The following is a 19,994-nucleotide window of genomic DNA, read 5'->3' on the forward strand; positions in this document are numbered from 1 at the left end:
AGTTGCGGTTGTAGTTGAGAATTTGCATATACTATAAATACACAAGTATGTATGCACCCACTGCACCTTCTCACATTCTGCACCCATTGTTTCATCCGTGCAGCATCACTGTGTGGAAATCTGCAATCATGCAAAATATTTCAGCACATGACTTTCTCAGTACTTGATACTGTTGGTACATCCACTGACTGTAAAATTACCTGTGAAACGTCTTCCTACAGCCAGAAAACTGCTTGTTGTTGCAGCCAAATGCTATGGGGTTCTGTGAGAGTAGGGAGGAGCAAGATGGCGGCCAGTGACTTCAGTTTTTCGGGCCAATCATCATACCAGTGAACAAATAGAGATCAGTGAATGACCCTCATTCTCACCAATGTAACATCTGAACAGCTAGTAAAGAGTTTCACCAGAGGCTCGCAGATTTCTGACTTGATCTTGTATTGTTGCAAAGTTGTAATTTTTAAGCTGGTATTCTCACAAATAAAAACATTCAAGGTCACCTACGCATACATTTACCTTACCCCATAGCAGAGCTTCATAGGTTCCCATGACAGCAGTATCCAACCCATGCATCACCACCAAGTACAAAGTCCTGGATACAGTAAAGCACAAACCACTGGACTGTGGAGCAGTGGAGGAACATTCTCTGGAGGAATGAATCTGGATTTGGCGGTTTCCAGACCGGTACTCGTCTCACTGTGCTGAGCCAAGCGTAAAGTTTGGTGGAGGGGATATATTTCAGGAGCTGCGTTTGTTCCCTTAGTTCCAGTAAAAGCAAGTGAATACTTAAGCACACCAAGAGGTTTCAGACATGAATTCATGAACATGAACATGCACCAAAGCGAGATCTATAATGACACGGATGAGACGGTCTGGTGTGGATGACCTGAACCGGACAGAAGACCTTTGGGATGAATTAAAGCAGACACAGAGCCAGGCCTTTTAATCCAACATCAGTGATTTTACAAATGATTTCCCAGAAACACCCCAGAATCTTGTGGACCGCCTTACCGGGACAGTTGAAAATGTTTGAGCTGCAAAGGATGGACCAACGTCAGATTAAACTAAACAAAAAGGTTCATATGAGAGTCAAGGCAGGTGAGCAAATACTTCTGACAACACATTTTTTTAAGCCATTAACCCACATGCAGAAATGCAATTCACTCCATCTTGAATACATTTGTATAAACGTTACTGCTTTAAGTGAAAATGGAATAAATCTAACCAGAAACAGCCAATGAGAAGAAAAAAAAAAACCCAACATGACTTTGTAGAGCATCTTTATTATGCCACAAATAAAAGCCAATAGTTCTTAAAGTTTCCTCTTTTTCCCCCCTTAAACTGACAATGACACCGAACACGGCTTCAATCAACGGTGATTTATTATGAATGTCTGGCTGAGCAGAAAAAAAAAAAAAAAAAGAATCAGGGAGTGTGGAGGACAAGGTGATACGGAAAAGTTAAACAGTAAGAAAGGCATAGCAGGGTTAAAGCAGAGCCTCCATTAGTTGCAGGCTGATCATAAGCAAGCAGAAAAAAACAAACAAAAAAAACAATAACCATGTAAAAACGAGCTGAATAAAGAAGCCACTTTCAAGGTCGAACATAAGGAATGCACACAACTCTGCTGAATATACCACATTTATTACTTTTGAACTGATTAATAGAAAGAGTGGGGGCAAGGCCACTCGCATCAGTCATAAGAAAACGGAAGGAAAAAAAAAAAAAAAAAAGCAGCCCATAGCAACAATGACTCAACTTGTTCAAGAGAAAGAAAAAAGGCGTAAATAAAGTCCAATGAAGACTGTTAACAGACGGCCCCATTTTTTTTTCTTCTTCCATAAAATTATACAGTGAGCAGAAGCTCATCAACTTAACATTTTCTCTGAATTTAAACATTTAACCCCGTTTCCTTACTGTTCCTGTCTGGATCCTCCTGAACCCACCTCCCCTTCACACGCCAACACGTGAAAACACAGAGGTCTTTTTTCTTCTTTTTTTAACCGACGTCCTCCTAAACAAACAAAACAAAAACAAAAAAAAGAAAAAAACACGGCGAGCATGTACAAACAGAAACTCCGAGGTGAGAAAGTTGGCACCGGCCTTCGGTGAAAGAAATCCACGGTTCTCCGTCGACGGTCCGAGCATCACTTGCAGGCAGGCGGGCGTCGGGTGGATTCCAATCTGTGGATCTTTCCGCTTACTTTGGGACGCTAAATCTTTCTATTGGATTATTTTTTTTTGATCATTAAGGTTTGTGTGAGAATTACAGACTCAGTCTTGGACCATAAAAACAGATGCCGATCCTTTCCTTTCATTTAAAAAAAAAAAAAGAAAGAAAGAAAAAAGAAAGGAAAAAAGCAGCGTACAAGGAAAAAGCATATGTAGTGGAATGGGGTAGGGAGAAAAAAAAAAAAAAAGATTTCAGCTAAGGATGCTATGCATTTAGTTGTAGTCCTATGAATAATCGTTTCCTTTTTACTACGAGTTCCAAGTAAGTCTTTAAAGTCAAAAGAAAATCAAAGTCTTCATTTAGTTTTTTTTTTTTTTTCCTTTTGTCCTTTGTTAAATCTTCACCCCTATTAGAATTTCTTAGAGATCTGAATGTAATAATGTATTGGGGTAGGCAGGGCTTTAGGAGGAGAGGGGGGCATCGCAGTCTTTTGACCAAAGCACCAACTGCTACTTGACTCGTCCTTGACGCTCCTAGAAAAAAAAAAGAAAAGAAAAAAGATAATTAGAAGCAATAATTACAAAATAAATGGAGGACAAACCCAAAAACTTTCTCAGTTTCTCTGCGTTCCTGCTCGTTTATTCTCTTCCATTGATGTACGACAGAAGGAGACGTTAACACAGTGGAGTTCTCTTTATTAAATAATCCACATTGCAAATAAAACTTAAAGCAAAAGCAGTTTTTTTTTTTATTTTTATTAAAAAGCCAATGTAGCAGACGTTAAATCAACATCAGACGTGCGTCAAATGACTCCTGAGCACAAGTTACCTGAAGCCTGTAATGACTCCTGTTGCTTGGGTTGCTGGGATATGGCTCGCTGCCTTGGACCTCCACCTGTCGAACACAGCAGAGGAAACTGAGCAGAAAATAAAAACCACGTAACATTCCCCACCGCTCAACGGCCGGGCTTAAATTAGCCCCAAAACTGTCAGGTTCCAACGACACTAGACTAAAAACAAAAGAAACAGGTGATTTTACTGCCAATGCCTGCATGCATTAAAAAGCTACTCTGTTGATCATGATTAAAAAGGCTTGTCGCATTCATCAAACAAAACTAAACTGTGCAGAAAACACATTAAAACAATCAGACAGTAAACATGTTTGCAGCAGAATCTCATTTTTAACACGGTTCTGTTTGCAAACACGTGTCAGAAAGGAGTAGAAATTAAGTTTTTAATCCAACCCGCTGCTTTTTATACTCGATGCTGCCCCTCCACTAGATAAACGTAACACCGCCATAAACACGTGTTAACGGAGAAAAGTTACAGCATTGGTACGACAAAATTCACGGTCTAAGAGCAAACGTTGACGGTTACGTCTTCAGGTGTCGGCTAAGCTTTCTTTACATGCACACAGCCTACGGTCTGTTATGGCAGAGCTTGCTGCACAGCACAGATCCATGCTAGCGCTGCACCATCTTTAAAAACCCCGCAGTCCCAACAACGTTGGCAAAAGTTACAATTACTCAGCTGGGAAATATATGATAATGTAGTGTATAGTAGGGCTGTGCATAAAAATCGATACAAATAATATGTTTTTAAAAAACGATATTCTGTCTTTCGATATCAATACATATCCCAACCCCTAGGGGGCGTTATTACAGCGCATCATTACTGTTCACAGCGAGGAAGAGCAGTGAGACGGATTTTCTGAACGGCCGACAGGATTTTAGAAGCGCCTTCGTCCCTAAAATCAGACGTTTGGCCACATTTTTGGTTTCTGTGAAACGTTAAATGCTTTGAACCAAATGCATTTTATTTTCCTGTTAATTTATCAGTATTCAATAAATTAAACATATATAATATATTTGGCTGGTTTTGCTGATTAAATGACTTTGAGCATTAAATTGAAAGTAATAAATATCGATATTGGAGTCGAATCAAATCAAGCTGAGCTACGTATCAAGAATCGTATCGTATCAGCTCATCTTAGATGATACCCAGCTCTACTGTTTAGTATAATAAAATAATTTAGTGTCCGCTGAGCATCTGCTGCAGTGAGACTTGCTGAATATTACATTAGCATGAAAAAAGTTCATAACACTTGGAATATATTAACTATTAACCAACAATTACTGCCTCCGCCTCCCCCAAACAGGCCTCTCAGATTTGAATACTGCAGATATGATGATATACTCTTGATGTGCAACTCTGAATGAAAAAAAAAAAAAACAGCACCAATACAGCAGCTAAACTGGAAAATAAACCACATAAAAACATAATTCACACACACTTATAATCTGACTTCTGACCAAATATTTGTCCGTCACGTTCCAACATCTCCACATGTGTTTGCATATTAACAACAGAGAGCGCGTTATTTGAAGTCTAAGTGTCCTGGATGCACACTTTGCATGCCGGCGGATACGAGCCTCGCTGTGTTAGACCGCTACACCTGACATCACAGCGCTGGAGGTGTCAAAGAGCTGCACGCAGAATGTGCATCCATCCCAAATGACAGCACCGCTGTTATTTACCAATAACGCTGTGCAGCGAGGTTCTGCTGCTTTGTGATAAACGCTCGTTACAAACAAAATTGACAGAAAGCCTTAAAGACAGATCAAATTCGGACAGATTGGTCACATTTTCCCCGCTGCATCACTTCCTGACAGAAAAACGCGTGATTAAGGCTACGTTCACACTGCAGCCTTAAGTGACCCAATTCAGATTTTTTTTTTTGCCCATATGCGACCTGGATCTGATCTTTTCATGACAGTCTGAACAACACAGATCTGATTTTTTCATCTTCCGATAAAAATAGTTGATAAATCAATTAAATGTGGTGGAATTTTATTCAGGCAGAGTAGCCCCAAAGCGAGACAAGACCTGTGGATTTTGCGTTCCTTACTATCAGGACCCAGGCTTGGCTCCATTATTGCCTGACTATAAATAACCAAACTGGGTATTAGAAGATAACAACATTGCAGTTTGCAAAACCTGTTCAGCAGGAATTTCCAGAGGAGGAAAGAAGGATTTGAGTTTTAACACAACAAACCTAAAAGCTCACCTGAAAAATCGTCATCATGGCACCTCATTTTTGAGAATGCACTTTTATTGAATTTTTATATGCATATGTTAGTATAGATAATTTCATGTTTGAAAATTATTTGACTTTACTCCAGAAATACCTTTGCTGATAGCCTTCTGAACATTTTTTCAGAAGTTGCACTTTTTTCTTTGACCTTTGCTGTGGTTATTATTTTTTGACTTCACAAATGCCTTTCCAGTTAAGCCATAGATTTGTTCAGTAATTTTTAAGGGATGCTCTTTGTATTCTAAATTTATTTGTGTCTTTTGTTGTTAAAAGCAAATTACAACTTTTTTGTGTGATGGTATAAAAAAAAAAAAAACATTTAAAGAGCCCAAACCTTTTGTTTGCTGTTATAAATAAGCCATAGCTGCTAAATAATTTGTTTCTCATAGCACAAGCTGCAGATTATGCAAAAACTATATTTAATATGAACTTATCGGTATCAGAATCGGTATCGGCCATGAAAAGCAGAAAAACATCGGTTATCGATATCGGTTGAAATTTTTAATATCGTGCATCACTAATGAGAAGAGCAGTCAACGGAGGGAAAGCTCCGGTTAGGAAATAAATTAAAGACCGCAAAATTGCGCGCCAGCATTATAATCCATGGTTACTTCCGCAAACACCGAGGACGCTTTGCTACGTGTGACATCATCGCGTCCTCGAGTGCGCATGCGGGACACTTAGGCGTATGAATTCAGTTCACACAGGAGATTAGGGCTGAACGATTTAGGAAAATAATCGAATTGCGATTTTTTTTCCTTAATATTGCGATTTAATGCGATTTTTCCCCCCAGTTTAATTTATCATGCGTTTTGAAATATATACAAACAAATCAATTTGTTTCCTCGCCATGTGGATTATTTACTAAAAGACCCGCAGCATCTAAACTCAGAGCAGAAATGATTGCGTTCTGCCTACAATATATTTCAACCAAAATTGCAATTTTGACTTTTCTCCGCATTAACCACAAGCAACAAAAATGGCCTCTAAATAAAGATGTTTGTAAACAAGGATTATTTAAAACAAGAACTTTTAATGTTTCTATTACTCAGAATATTGTTCAAGAGAACAGCTTTTAGTTGATTTGGACATCAATCCTTGTTGAACATAAAGTGCAACCAACAAGCAAGTCTAAGTATTAAACTGATTGACCTGTACTTAATGCTTTGTATGATTATATGAACTCTAAAACAAGTAATAAAATTAAGATTATCTCACTGCTGCAACTGTCTTCCCTTCCATGTGGAGGCAAACCCACTTTAAACATTTTACCAACACCTAATGGACGTTTCTAATTTCTTAATTGTTACATAGCCAAAAATTGCAGACTCTGCGATTTGGAAATTGCGTTTTTTTAAAATCTCGATTATATTGAAAATGCGATTAATTGTTCAGCCCTACAGGAGATCACATACAAGTCGCATATATTTGGAAATGTGAACGGACATGCAAAAAAAAAAAAGATTTCACAAATAAATAAATGGGAATTGAGCATCAAGGCCTGCAGTGTGAACGTAGCTTTAAAGACACGGCACCGCCCGGCGCTTTAATTGGCGTCTGAACGACGTCAGGAACGGCGTTTTACCTTTTTCACACACTCCTCCTCCTCCTGGCGCTTCTCGTAGTGAGAAAAGTCATCGAAGATGGAGGTGGTGTGTTTGTACCCGGCGATGATCTTTAACACCTGCCTGGCCTTGTCCAGCGGTACCTCCTGTGTGTCCCGAGAGTTGGTCACCGGCTTGTTCTCGTTGTTCTCCAGCCGAATGTGCCTCAGCTGGCTGTTGGGAACGTCTTTAACAAAGATCCAGCGCACGTCGAAGCGGCCCTTCCACTTGTCCTGCGACCACACGCCAGCAGACGTGTTGTAGTCCACCGGTGAGCGCATCTCCGCCACACCGCAGAAGTGGCCGCTCCCGTTGACGCTGAACAGGAGGTAGAGCGGGCCCTTGCCGGCCAGCGAGCGGTAGGCGGCGTCCAGCCGCTTGTTGCCGTGCTCCGTGCTGCACCAGATGTTGTACTTGATGGAGCGGTGGATGTCGTCCTCCGAGTAGCTCTTGATGATGAACACGCGGCCCGCCTTCAGGTTCCAGTCAAAGTCCTTGGGGTTGTAGTTGTTGACCATGCGCAGCTTCTCCAGGACGGGGTGCGGCTCCGAGGGGACGCCGGGAACCGCGCCGACGCTCGTGGAGGAGGGGGGCGACTGGCCCGTCCCGTTCCCGCTGGCGTCTCCGAACCCGTTGGCCCGGTTCCGCGGGGGGACCCAGCGAGCGGGCTGAGAAGGCGGCGGCGGCTGCTGCTGCTGCTGGCTCGGCGGCGGAGGGCCCTGGGAGAGGGGCTGGGGTATCTGGGCCATACCCGGCTGTCCGGAGGGGGGGAGGTGATGCGGCCCCAGCTGGGAGACGGGTGGAACCAGCTGTCCGTTGCTCAGAGGCATCTGTGGGGTCCCCGCAGCTGTGGCTCCGGGCTGCGGGGACGCCTGGTTAGGCGGCTGGCCGTTGCTGGGGATGGGGGGCACCTGCTGAGGGGCGGCGGCTTTGGGCAGGGGGCCCTTGTTGTCCCAGGTGCCAATGTCCATGTTGTGTTTGATGGGGGGAGGAGGCAGGTTGGCGCCCGCCATGCCGCCCTTCACTTTCAGCTTGGGCTGAGGCTTGGCGGGCTTGCTGGCGATGTCGGCCCAGGAGGCTGGCTTGGCCGGGGCGATGGAGACAGGGGGCATGCTGGGGGGTCCGACGGAAGACACGGGGCCCAGGGGCCCGCCGCCGGGCAGCCCGGAGCCGACCACCTTCGGCGCCATTTCTCCGTTCCCACCAGGGGCGGCGCCGCCGATTTTAAGGCCGGCCATGCCCTGGTCCAGGCTGTTCATGCCCGGCGCCTTGTTGAGCGGCTCGTTGGCAGCGGGTGCGAACGGAGACTGTCCGTCAATCATGGCGCCCCCGAGCGAGCTGGGGGCGTAGGCGTAGCTGCTGCTGTAGCCAGAGCTCTGCGGCGTCCCCGACTGTCCCTGAGAGCTGCTGTTGCCCCACGCCGAGAAGTCGATGCCGCTTGGGAAAAAGTTGAAGCCGTGCTGGCCCAGGAACGGGTTGCTGCCCAGGGGGCCCGGCTGGCCAAACATGGCGTCGGGGAGGTAGTGGGGTTCGCCATTGCTCAGCTGTCCGTAGGAGGCCAGGTAAGGCATAGGAGGGTCCCCGCCGGTGGACCAGGCGGCCTCGTTTACGGAGTAGGAGAAGCCGATGGAGGGGCTGTAGTAGCTGGGCATGTACGAGTCTGACATGGCCGTATAGGCATTGCTCTACAACAGAGAGAGAGAGACGGTTTTATTACAACAAACATATTCAAGTGATGCAGGCTTCCTGCACATGTCTCCTGTCTAATTTAAATATTTTAAATAATGCAGTATTCTGCCCTTCCAACTAGGGCTGAACGATTTTGGAAAATAATCTAATTGTGATCTTTTTTCTTAATATTGCGATTTAATGCGATTTTTCCACCCAGTTTAATTTATCATGTCTTTTTAAACATATACAAACAACAAATCAATTTGTTTCCTCGCTGTGCAGATTAGTTGCTAAAACACCCACAGCATCTAAACTCAGAGCAGAAATTATTGCGTTCTGCCTACAATGTGTTTCAACCAAAACTGCAATTTTGACTTTTCTCTGCATTAACCACAAGCAAGAAAAATTACCTCTAAATAAAGATGTTTGTAAACAAGGACTATTTAAAACAAGAACTTTTAATGTTTCTATTAATCAGAATATTATTCAAGAAAACAGCTTTTAATTGATTTGGACATCGATCCTTGTTGAACATAAAGTGCAACCAACAAGCAAGTCTATGTAATAAACTGATTGACCTGTACTTAATGCTATGTATGATTATATAAACTCTAAAACAAGTAATAAAATTAGATTATCTCACTGCTGCAACTGTCTTCCCTTCCATGTGGAGGTAAACCCACTTTAAACATTTTACCAACACCTAATGGACGTGTCTAATTCCCTAATTGTTACATAGCCAAAAATTGCAGACTCTGCGATTTGGAAATTGCGTTTTTTTAAATCGTGATTATACTGAAAATGCGATTAATTGTTCAACCCTACTTCCAACAACTTATCATATAAAAACAAAAGTTCACTATAAGGTTATTGCAGGTATTTTCACACTGATCAGACTTTCACTTTGTAAAGGTCAAAATTTCTGATTAAAGAAGAGGATTTATGTCAATAACAGACTGAAGGACGGATGCAGCTTCAAATCACTAAAAAAATTAAAATAAATAAAAAACTGGATTAGAGCCCAGTATCAGACCATCGGTTGAGTACAGAAGCATTTTTAACAGGGTTTTAATAAAATCTACAGTAATGATTTAGGTTTAAAATATTCTTTTAGGATTTCCAAAGAGAACCTCAGGAATTTCTGATTGTTTCAGAGAACGGGTCAGAAATTAACCACAAATCAAAAAGTAAAGCCATTGTTGTCCAAAGTTCACATCCCTCAAATTCTTCAGAGGCATCTTCAGGCACCAAGAGGAACCCAGGATTTTATTCCGGCATCGTTTAACCCGTACAGGTGTGTGAGTACGCCTCCCCAGGCAGCAGAGCATTCGCCGCAGCGTCTTCAGACCTTTTCCCTTCTGTCGCATGAGCTCAGCGTGGACCTGCCGTCCTGTTCCTCCTGGAGTATCTGCCCGTCTCCTGGAATCCCCTCCATGTTCCTCAGGCTGTGCTCAGAGACGCAGCAAACTTTCTGGCTGTGGAACGTCTTGACGGGCCCTCCTGGTGCCGCTGGGCTTCCCGTGCCTTTCAGTGAACCTGGTGTAAGTTTTATTAGCACCAGGACAGCCGACACGACCATCAACCCACCACTACTGCACCGACCAGACCAACAAACGCTCAACTGACTTGATATTATACGGCGATTCAAAAGTTCTCCTTTCATTTTGTGAGCAGTGTATATAAAAATAGAATAAACCTGAAAGAAAGGTATTTTTTCTATTTTGGGTCAATCGATTGTTTGGGGTCGTTTAGACTGAATCTGTAAACTTCACTACCACCAAAAACCAACAAAATGTGATGATTCAGCGTCTCCTAAACACCTGGACAAACACTCACCTGTCTGGCCTGAGTATTCAGGTAAGGCTCAAACTCGTCGTCATTCAAAGTATCCTTTTGGGTCACAGCTCCGTTTTGCACTGAAAAGAATAATAAAAAAACAAAAAACACAGGTTTGTGACTTTGATACAGGGATGAAGATTCCTCATTTTGCACCAGCATGATCAGCTGTTCAATAGTGAGATTACTATTACAGAGGATGATCAACACTAAAGTGGCTTACTTTGTTACAGAGACCAGATATAAATGGTTTAAATGAAACTCATTAAAGAAATAGATCAATAAGGCTACAATGTCCACAGATACAGTTAATCTCAGCGAACAATAAGGCTTTATTGACAATAAGGCTTTCGTTTTTGTTACGCTGGATTTCACTCACTGACTCTTACTGTTAAAAAAAAACACTTATCTCTAGCAGGTTGTAGTTCTCATGATCTTTAGCGATAATGTCAACGTGTGATCCAATTACTTCCTTTCAGAGACAAAACCGTGGCAGAATCTAAAACTTTTGATCCAAAGACAGCGTCTAATTCATCTGCAGGCGAGCTGATTTTTATTTATTTAATATAAACCAGAGAGCCCATATAGTCTAATGTTTTAAATACTTATGGATCAATATTCAATCGATCTGGTATAGCAACACGTGGATTTCTAACCTGAGGAAAAAGCAATGTCCGATAGCGCTGACAGCTAGAGGAAAATATAATTTTAATACCAATAGAGATGACAATAGACATTTTTCGACTACTTTCCAGCTTTAGCATTAGACAATGTTGCCTCATCTGTCAGCTTTGGCATCTCAGCCACTATAATACAGACCAGGCAGGAGAATTAAGGACAGTCAGTCTATTTACTGGTCCACTATTATATCAATATGCAGAGAGTGAGTGAATGAGAGACATTTAACAGTTTCCCACCAAATATAGAGCAATCCTGCACAATCACAACGCTATGATGTACATCTACTGTCCAAAATGCTAAAATTAGTAGCAGCATCCCACTACTGGGACTTTGAAAACAGCAGTTTCCTTTCAAAATGTCCAAATATATCATCATTTATAGGTTTGACAAACTAAAACTTGTCTGGGACTCTAGGAATGTTTTGATAACTTTTCTGAAATGTTAAATTTGGCGCAGGTATCATCAGTAAAGTGAGAATAGTTGATTTTTCTCATTGAATACATCTGCCTAACCAATCAGATCCTGTCCTTACACACATTTAAACTTCATTGAAGAGTAAGTTTCACAGCCCGGGTAGTTCATTATTATGATTTTAGGTCATTAGGGATCCCTTTGAAGTGCCTAAAACAAGTTCCACGGGCGTTTAACGCGCGAGAGAAAATATAATTAGGGTTTGAGTGACAACTTTTCGCGTGTGGACGTCGACATAATTACTTGGGATTGTTGTAGCTTCATTTATTTATTTTTTTAAAACCTTCTTGACCTCGGCGTCATTTGAAGTCGGTTTTTGACGTCCGACTCGAATATTCCTGCAAACGCACCCGCTGCAACTTTGTGAAAGCCGCTTTATTTGACGCAACGCGGGGGATTTTTGACATATTTACGTAGAATTATAGCAACGAGCCAGAATGAACCAACATTCAGAGCCGTGGCGTTAGCGGCAAGGCGGTGGGAAAGCATGCGTAGAGACGTGTCGTCTGGGGTTAACGTAGCAACATGCTAACGCTAGCGCGCTACTAGGCGACGAGTCCTTTTCTACTTGACGGGCTTCGCTAACGTTAGCCGCCGAGAAAAGGCTCATGTCGACTAACACAGGAGGGAGGGGGGGGACACAAGTCAGCTCAATGGGCGTCGTGGAGTCAGACTGAGGGGGTAAAACGCCCGAATTTCCTCCTGTTTGGAGACAAAAGCGTTCAGCCCAACCAGGAAAACGATACCAACGTGAATCATCTTCGCCGTTTCAACGTTAGCAAAGCCAGCGCTACCTGTGGAGAACCCGCGACTGTAACTTCAGGCACCTTTAGCTACAATCTAAAACTCGGAGTAAACGTTTCTTGGCCGGTTTAATGTGAAATAACGTGGCACGTTTCTGTATCGATGCTAAAATATTAGTGTAAAAAAAAATGTTTTTAAAATAAATAAAACTCGATTTCGGGCCTTTTTTTGCCACCAACAAGCTAGCATCTCTCGCCGAGGGAAAGATTTCCCAGAGCGTAGAGGTCCGTGTTCGCAGCCCCCGGGTCGGGTGAGTGGCTCTTACCTTTATTAGCTTGGCCTTTCGGTCTCTGGATTGGGTCCAGGTGATTCATGAAGGTTTGATTTATGAGAAGAGAGGAAGGGGAAAAAAATGGTTGAAGAGGTGTATTTTCAGCAGTCAGTTTGTTTTGCAGGTGGTCAGGCCTACTGCACTACTGAGCCACAGCCGCTGCCTCGAAGCTAAGCTACCTGCGCTAGCCGTCGCGATGCTGACAAATTTGGCCCTCGCCAACGTTCAGAAAACACCTCTTTTTACCTGTTCAAGGAGGCTGCTGGCTGACATGTCTTTCCCCCCACGGCCTGTGTAACTGTACTCTCTCCTAATTTACAGCGGCGGGGTGTACAATTTGTCCGGCTATATGAAGGAGTTTCAGCCAAGCACTCTTATCTCCCTACAGAGCCTGGTTTCTACACAATGGCGGGCTGCAGTTTGCTTGACAGACTCCTCAACATGGCTGGGCGGCCCTCGTCAAACTCACAATCACATTTATTCACAGCGACCGCGCGCCCCCTGCTGGCCGGGAGGAACAGCGTCAAAGAACCAGATCAGCGACCTTTTTTTTTTTCAAACTGAGAGCTACTTTTTCGATGCTGGGTCATGCGAAGGGCTGCCTGAACTGACCTTTGAATTACAAGACTCCAAGCTCACCTTAACTTAACGTAATATAAATATGTTTTTAATTCTTTTGTCATTTTTTAAAACTAGGCAAACATGTATGATTAAAAAGAAAGAGCACCTGCTGACTGGATGGCTGTATAATTTTTTTGGGGGGCCGTGTTGGTGACCCCTGACTCAGCGGCAAGGCTGGCCCAAGCACAGACATCATATACGTAGACGTGTCATAGGGCGCAGGTTCGCACGTGAACGTCACCGCCATATTGTATGTGGCAGAAAAAAGTTGAGTTCTGTTATTGTGAACGTGAATCAGAAAAGATGCCTCATTCCTGTGCTGCATGGAAATCTATTCTGGCAGATTTCACTACTTGTATCTGCCTTCTATAAACTAAGGGTGCACCATGTTGCAAAACTGGACACACTAAAGCTGCAAAGTGGCAACACAGGATATATATATATATATATATATATATATATATATATATATATATATATATATATATATATATATATATATTTGTGTGTGTATGTGTTTTGAATATAAGGATCGATTTGTTAAATCTAAACATTGTGGTCTTTATTATTTCATAAAAACGTGTCACACATGAACCTTTAGGAACAGACTTTTTGGGGGAGTATTAAAGAGGTAAAATTAATAATATGAGAAAAAAAGTCCTAGGACAATAAAGTAAAAAAAAAAATCAAACACAAAAGTGATAATGTTATGAGAAAAACGTCATATTATGAGAATTAAGAGGGAACATTTCCAGAATAGTCACAGTTTGCAGAATTATTTCACTCCTGGAGTATTAAGGCCAGGTTAGATTATTTTAAATATTTTTATTCTTTAGGAGAATCAATTCAGGAGAATGAAGCTAAAGGGATACGAAACTAAACTTCTAATATTACAAAAACAAAAATACTATGAATACAAAGTATATTCAGAGATTAAAGTCCCACTGATACTGTTTAAGTGACTGAGTAACTGCAGATTTGTCACATTTAAGATGGCGGACTCTCTGACGCATCGCAGCATAGGCAGAACCCGCCCAATGACGCGTCTATGTATATAATGTCTATGGGCCCAAGGTCTCATGGGGAAATAAGCAGGATTTGATTCCATGGAATCAGGGAGATGGGGGGGGGGGGGGGGGGGGGGTCAAGTTTAATTGGTTGAATCTGAAAGTAATCACATATTGTTCGCTGAGATGAACTGTGTTTGTGGACAAGGTGAGCTGAAACACAAATATTACACTCTTGGCATCAAATTGTTACTATATCGACACAGCAATCAAACAATAAAAATCGCTCCTTGCACTTTTGGAAAGTAAACTTGCAGAGACCTTTAAATCTTAAGTTTAAACTTAAAAGAATGTAAAATCTTTTTAATAGCTGAAACCAAAATTCAATTTAAATTCAAAAATACTTTATCACAGAGAAAAAAACTTAATGTAAAAATTTCAATGAATAGTATTTTTAATCTCAGTAAAAAAAACAGTTTACATCTGTGGTCTGTGTTAAAATTCAGTTATTGGTTGGAGGCCCCCTCATGGATATTGACTTACTCATCACGGTTTCAATAAAGAAGGTACAGATTGCACGATTATTACTGCTGAAACTTGAGCTCCACAGTGGACAGTTGTATCAGAACGATTTTAAACCTGAAAGCTCGAACGGCTTTTAAAATGACCAAAGGGAAGGAGAATCTATCTGAGTGCTGAACCCTGACGGGGCTGCTGAATGGGACATCTAAGTTTGCTCCTCCAGTTCACATGTGTTTTGCAGATTTGAAGAATGTACTTTGTGGGCTGGGGGTGCTGCGGGAGTCTGGGATGATGGAGATGACGAAGAGGACCATCTGATCCTTGTATAAGAGCAAGAGCTGCCGGCATGTTCTTGGCACAACGTCGAGCTTGTTCCCAGTGAGCGCTGGACCCCGTAGGAGCTGCTCCTTGTCCCTAATCCTGTTTATGGTGTTCATCAACGACCCTTACCGGAATAGGGCTCTGAAAAAAAGAGCCTTGCATGCAATGCATACTTCTACCACCAGATGGACCGAGAGACAAGTTTCTGACTAAAATGCAAAGTCTGCACTTCTTCATAATGACAAGTTTGTTTTACCTTTTTCTTTTGACTCAGCACTAACAGAGGAATTCAAGTTCATAGCAGGCGTAGGTTCAGGAGGTGTTTTTTTTTTTTTTTTGGCATAAAGGTGGAACAGGTATTCAGTCCATCACAAAAAGGCTGGTCACACATGGACATAAAAAAATGTTGATTTCAGAAATGTCCTCCAGATTTTGAGTCATTTACCTATTAAAACACCAAAATGCCCAACCAGAAAGGCACTGATCTGTACGGCCCTTTTCACTTCCCATCAGACATTTGTTCCTGATTATGCGTATAGCTCTTGCTTTTTTGTAAACACCTGCTGGGTGTAATTTTAATTCTGACACGTTATTATCTGCGGCTATTCTTTCCCTTAATAGCAGGACATCAGGGCGAGACGGTGACCCCTCAACCCATTGTGGATGGCCTGTGGCCAACCTCTGATCAAATGTCTCAAGGACAGGAATAACCCCATGCATGCAGGCCCCCCCACAACCCAAACACACACACACACACACACACACACACACACACACACACACACACACACACACACACACACACACACACACACGTGCAAATCCAAAACTTTTTTAGCAGCTATACGTTTTTTTTTACCTAAAATTTAAATTTAAATGGACCAATAGTTGAGAGCAAGCATAAAGGTATTAGATTTTAAATGTAATGAAAAGCACAATGGAAATAACATTATATGATACTCAACTGAGTGCAGTCAGTGTGACAAATCGGGATGGCAGACGGTAGCTGTGAAAAGACATTTGACTTGTTAGACATGTCTCAGAAAGTAGCAGGCATGCCTATATCATATTCAGCCTTTCAACTCTCAATCATTTTTGGGGTGCCTGATCTTTTTTCTTTTTTTTTTTTCATTCTCAACAGGGTCTTGTTGACTGGTCCGGGTTGGGCAGGTGGCAGCGCACGGAAAGGAGCTGGCCATTTACCATCCAATAAAAATAGCTGCGGTCTCCATGATGTCACCACTGAGTAAATCATAGATCCCGAGTGTGAAGACGGAGATAAAATCAGGTGAATTTAAAAAAGATATGCGTTTATGCTTCAGGATGTCACGGCTCTCACTTTCATTGGTAATTGTAAAAATAATTTATTCTTCTTGGTTTTTAACCCAAAGTCAGAACGATTTATACCTTTTTTTTTGCCACAAATGCTTGCAGATATTGGCCTTATGTGCACAAGCACATATGAAGAAGAAGTAATCAAAGTCTTCCCCATTCATCCACAACTGACACTGTCATTTTCAGCTGGCCACGCCGACTGTAGCTGCCAGAAAGGGTGTACAAACTAAAGCAGCAGTCTGATCTCACTCCCATACCTGGCATTCTGGAGCCACAACACCATGCAGCTGATGAGGAACACGATCAGCCGTAAATCTTCACTGTTTGACCATGTGACATGCCAAATCTGTGATTCTGCCCTCAGTCCACCTTCGGTATCTCGTTCCCTTCACCTTTCGCCACCCATCGGGCTCCTTTAAGTTTTTCGTCCTCTCACACGGAGACAATCCCGCATTCCCAGAACGGGGTCTCGTGACTCCCACGTTTCTGATTGCTTTTGGCTTTACATCTGCACGAGGTGATATTGTGTAACGTTGATTGCATGTGGCTAACTTCAGTCACCCAGCAGGAGGGTGTCAGCCATGTCAGCGACAGGAATGTAGCACCTGTCAGCCTCGCGAAGGATGCAGTTTTCCCAGATTTCGCCCATTTCAGAAAGTTAACCGCTGATAAACAGCGAGGGAGCTTCAGTGCTCATTAAATGATGTCAAGTATGCGGATTGACTCTAAATACAAATATACAAATACAAACATAAGCATAAAGCCATTGCTCTGCCTTTGCGATTCATGGCTTGTTAACACGGTGGAAGGAAAAGCAATAAACACCAATTTTCCCAATTTAGTTTCATTTTCTAAACATTTCTCCGGCAGTGATTGTGTTACTGTGGGATTTTTAACATTACCTTCCAAAAAAGTGCAGTAGATGCTATTAATTAATAGGAAACATAATAGTAAAATATAAGCAGACTTTTTTAATGATAAAATAAAAGAAACCCCCTAAAACCACTGCAAGGAAATGCTAATATAATGTAACAAGAATCCCAGAATCTTGGGTAAATAAAATGTCAAGCCAAACATCTTTACAACCGAGTTGCAAAAAACATATTTTCAGCTATTTATATGGTACTTACAAATAATATCTTCAGAATAGTTGAAAATATAACAGCTAAGGAATAAATATAAGCTTTGAATATCTCACAGAGAACTCAACCCTTCATCAGAATATGAAAAGAAAGAAGTGGTACAACTATGGGCCCCGTACACAACTCCCTTACTAAAGCACCCCCTACCACAATAAAGAGATAAATAAATGACTGGCTACACTTTTCGTTGCTGCTGCCCTTGGAGAAATCTCTGCTTTTTGCCCCTAACCTTTCCTTTTACATGCCTTTCCATGCCACCACTCATTGGTTTTGTAACCAGGTGTTCCTCATTCATAGATCATCAACAGGGTGAAGTAAAACCGAACAGACTTACATTTCAAACTAAAAGCATGCAAATAGAGCCGGATAAGATGCAAACATGCAACAACTATACAGTTTCTCCCTGTGACACCTAGCAAGATATTTCAGAACTAAAAAAAGAAAATTATTAGAGAAACAGCCAAGATACCCACGGCAAGTTTGAGGGCGTCTGAGAGTCTGGTGACAGGAAAACTATCCATAAAAAGTCCTGCTTGTCGTTTGTACCAAGCCATGAAGGAGACACTGCAAAGATCTGGATGAAGGTGTTCTGCTCTGATGACTCACAAAACCCTGTGAGGTGGGACATATGGCACTTTATCAATCAATCAATCAATCAATCAATCAATCAATCAATCAATCAATCAATCAATCAATCAATCAATCAATCAATCAATCAATCAATCAATCAATCAATCAATCAATTACCCCCGATCTCAGCAGCCACATGGTAAAACATGTTGGTGTTAGCATCATGCTGTGGGGATACTTTTATAAAGCTGATGGGTAGAAAATGGAGCTAAAAACTTTGTTAAAAATCTGTTAGATGCTGCAATAGACTTGACACTGGGGTGGAGGTTCACCTTTCAGCAGGACAAGGACCCTAAACCTACAGCCAGAGACACAATGCAGAGGTTTAGATCAAAGCATTCATGGCAGTCAACATCCAGATCTAGGTCCAACAGAGACTTTATGAAGATTTGAAAAATGCCAATCTGATTGAGCTGGAACTATTGTATTTTTGCAAAGCAGAAGAAACATTTCATCTTCTAGATGTGAAAAGCTGGAGAAGACATATCACAAAAGATTGGTCATAATTTCAGCAAAAGATGTTTAACTAATTGACTCAGAAGGGGCTGAATACAAAGGCATGGCACACTATTCAGATTTGTATTGGTAAAAAAATTGAAAAACACCTTTTCATTCATACTTTGTATTTGTCTATCAGATAAAATCTCAATAAACTACAGTTTGCAGTTGTAAAATGAGAAAATGTGTGGGAACAGAAGTAAAGCGTGAATGATTTTGGCTCTGCAAAAACAGAAAACCTTTCAAACCGACAATCTTCAACTTCATGTCTGTCTTTTAGCCAAACAGAATCCATCAGAACCAATGCTTCTCTGAAATACAAAGGAAATGATTCATCAGAGGAAAGAAAAAAACATAATGTGGAGAACAACTAGGCGAGTAAAATGGATCAGATTCCTACTTTAATGCGGAATGCAAATATGATCCTCTCAATCATTTTTCTTTATATTTGCCTTCGGGAGTGGGAGATCCTGGTGGTCTGTGAAGACAATAAGTAGGTTGTTAGAGAAAGAAAATAGCTGCACACTTGTTCAGTGTATGACAGGATTTATTACCAACATTTGTGTGGAAGGTTGAATGAGCCGGACCTGTCCATATGTGGTCCTTTTGTAAGAGCGCGCCTGTGTGCCAGAGCGTCTTTCCGATGACACCGGGTGATGATTTTCAACAGCTGAGATGAGTTTGTGTGGAAGTGGACAACGGGGCAGCTGTACATCTCTGTCTTTGACATATGCACCCACATTCACACGAACACCAAGGCTTATAAACAACAGTGGAATCCCGAGGTCCAACCCTCCAGGGACCAAGCCACGCTGAGACCTTAATAAAGGACTTGTTGTTTCAGGAGGGCACTCATATCACTTTGGCTTCGCGTTGTAACCTAAACTTCTGTCACGGCTGTCGCTAAAATCTCACATTCTGAAACGTCCACATTTCTCTTCGAATCTTTAAACGTTAAACATCTTGTGAAAGGTTAGCGGCAGCACCAATGCTTTTTATATTGCACTCAGGCATTTCCAGCAAAGACTATATACTATTAAAGGTGCTGTTGCAATTTGAATAGCGTGCTAAATAAAACCAAGTTGCTGTAACCACCTCAACTGGCCTGCAACATCTCAGCCAATGGGAGACTCTGCCTGCTCAGACCCTTTTCAATGGGGGCGGAGCGGCACCGAAGGGTCACAAGGAATGATGTAATCTGTGTTTATTTTCAGCACGCACGAGTAAATGTATACACCCCCACAAGATCATGCTCACAGATTCACCCCCATGAGTGACGGACTCGGATTTTGCATGCAAAGTTTCACGCATTTCACT

The 19,994-nt window shown here is 42.0% G+C and overlaps 1 protein-coding gene and 1 long non-coding RNA gene across 2 annotated transcripts; both read right to left on the bottom strand.

Moving 5' to 3' along the window:
• Positions 1-1,260: 1,260 nt before the first annotated feature.
• On the bottom strand, positions 1,261-13,064 carry ythdf2 (YTH N(6)-methyladenosine RNA binding protein 2). The gene is made up of 6 exons (XM_012864566.3): positions 12,848-13,064; positions 12,596-12,620; positions 10,375-10,454; positions 6,849-8,552; positions 2,999-3,064; positions 1,261-2,703 (listed from the first exon to the last, which is right to left on the bottom strand). Exons 1-6 carry the CDS (start codon positions 12,872-12,874, stop codon positions 2,680-2,682), a joined length of 1,926 nt encoding a protein of 641 aa, XP_012720020.2. The 5' UTR covers positions 12,875-13,064; the 3' UTR covers positions 1,261-2,679.
• A 5,527-nt stretch (positions 13,065-18,591) lies between these two features.
• Positions 18,592-19,700, bottom strand: LOC110368649. Its single transcript, XR_002428261.2, has 3 exons — positions 19,265-19,700; positions 19,078-19,155; positions 18,592-18,988 (listed from the first exon to the last, which is right to left on the bottom strand). It is a non-coding gene; the product is annotated as an uncharacterized LOC110368649 (long non-coding RNA).
• Positions 19,701-19,994: the final 294 nt, after the last annotated feature.

The sequence above is a fragment of the Fundulus heteroclitus genome, chromosome 19 (assembly GCF_011125445.2).
Source record: "Fundulus heteroclitus isolate FHET01 chromosome 19, MU-UCD_Fhet_4.1, whole genome shotgun sequence".
Taxonomy (NCBI): domain Eukaryota; kingdom Metazoa; phylum Chordata; class Actinopteri; order Cyprinodontiformes; family Fundulidae; genus Fundulus; species Fundulus heteroclitus.

Excerpts from the sequence above, each read along its gene's own strand:
- ythdf2 (XM_012864566.3), bottom strand. The coding sequence starts at position 12,874 with ATGTCAGCCAGCAGCCTCCTTGAACAG. Across the intron at positions 10,455-12,595 it reads GAAAGGCCAAGCTAATAAAG|TGCAAAACGGAGCTGTGACC; the intron begins GTAAGAGCCACT and ends TATTCTTTTCAG. Across the intron at positions 2,704-2,998 it reads GGAGTCATTACAGGCTTCAG|GAGCGTCAAGGACGAGTCAA; the intron begins GTAACTTGTGCT and ends TTTTTTTTCTAG.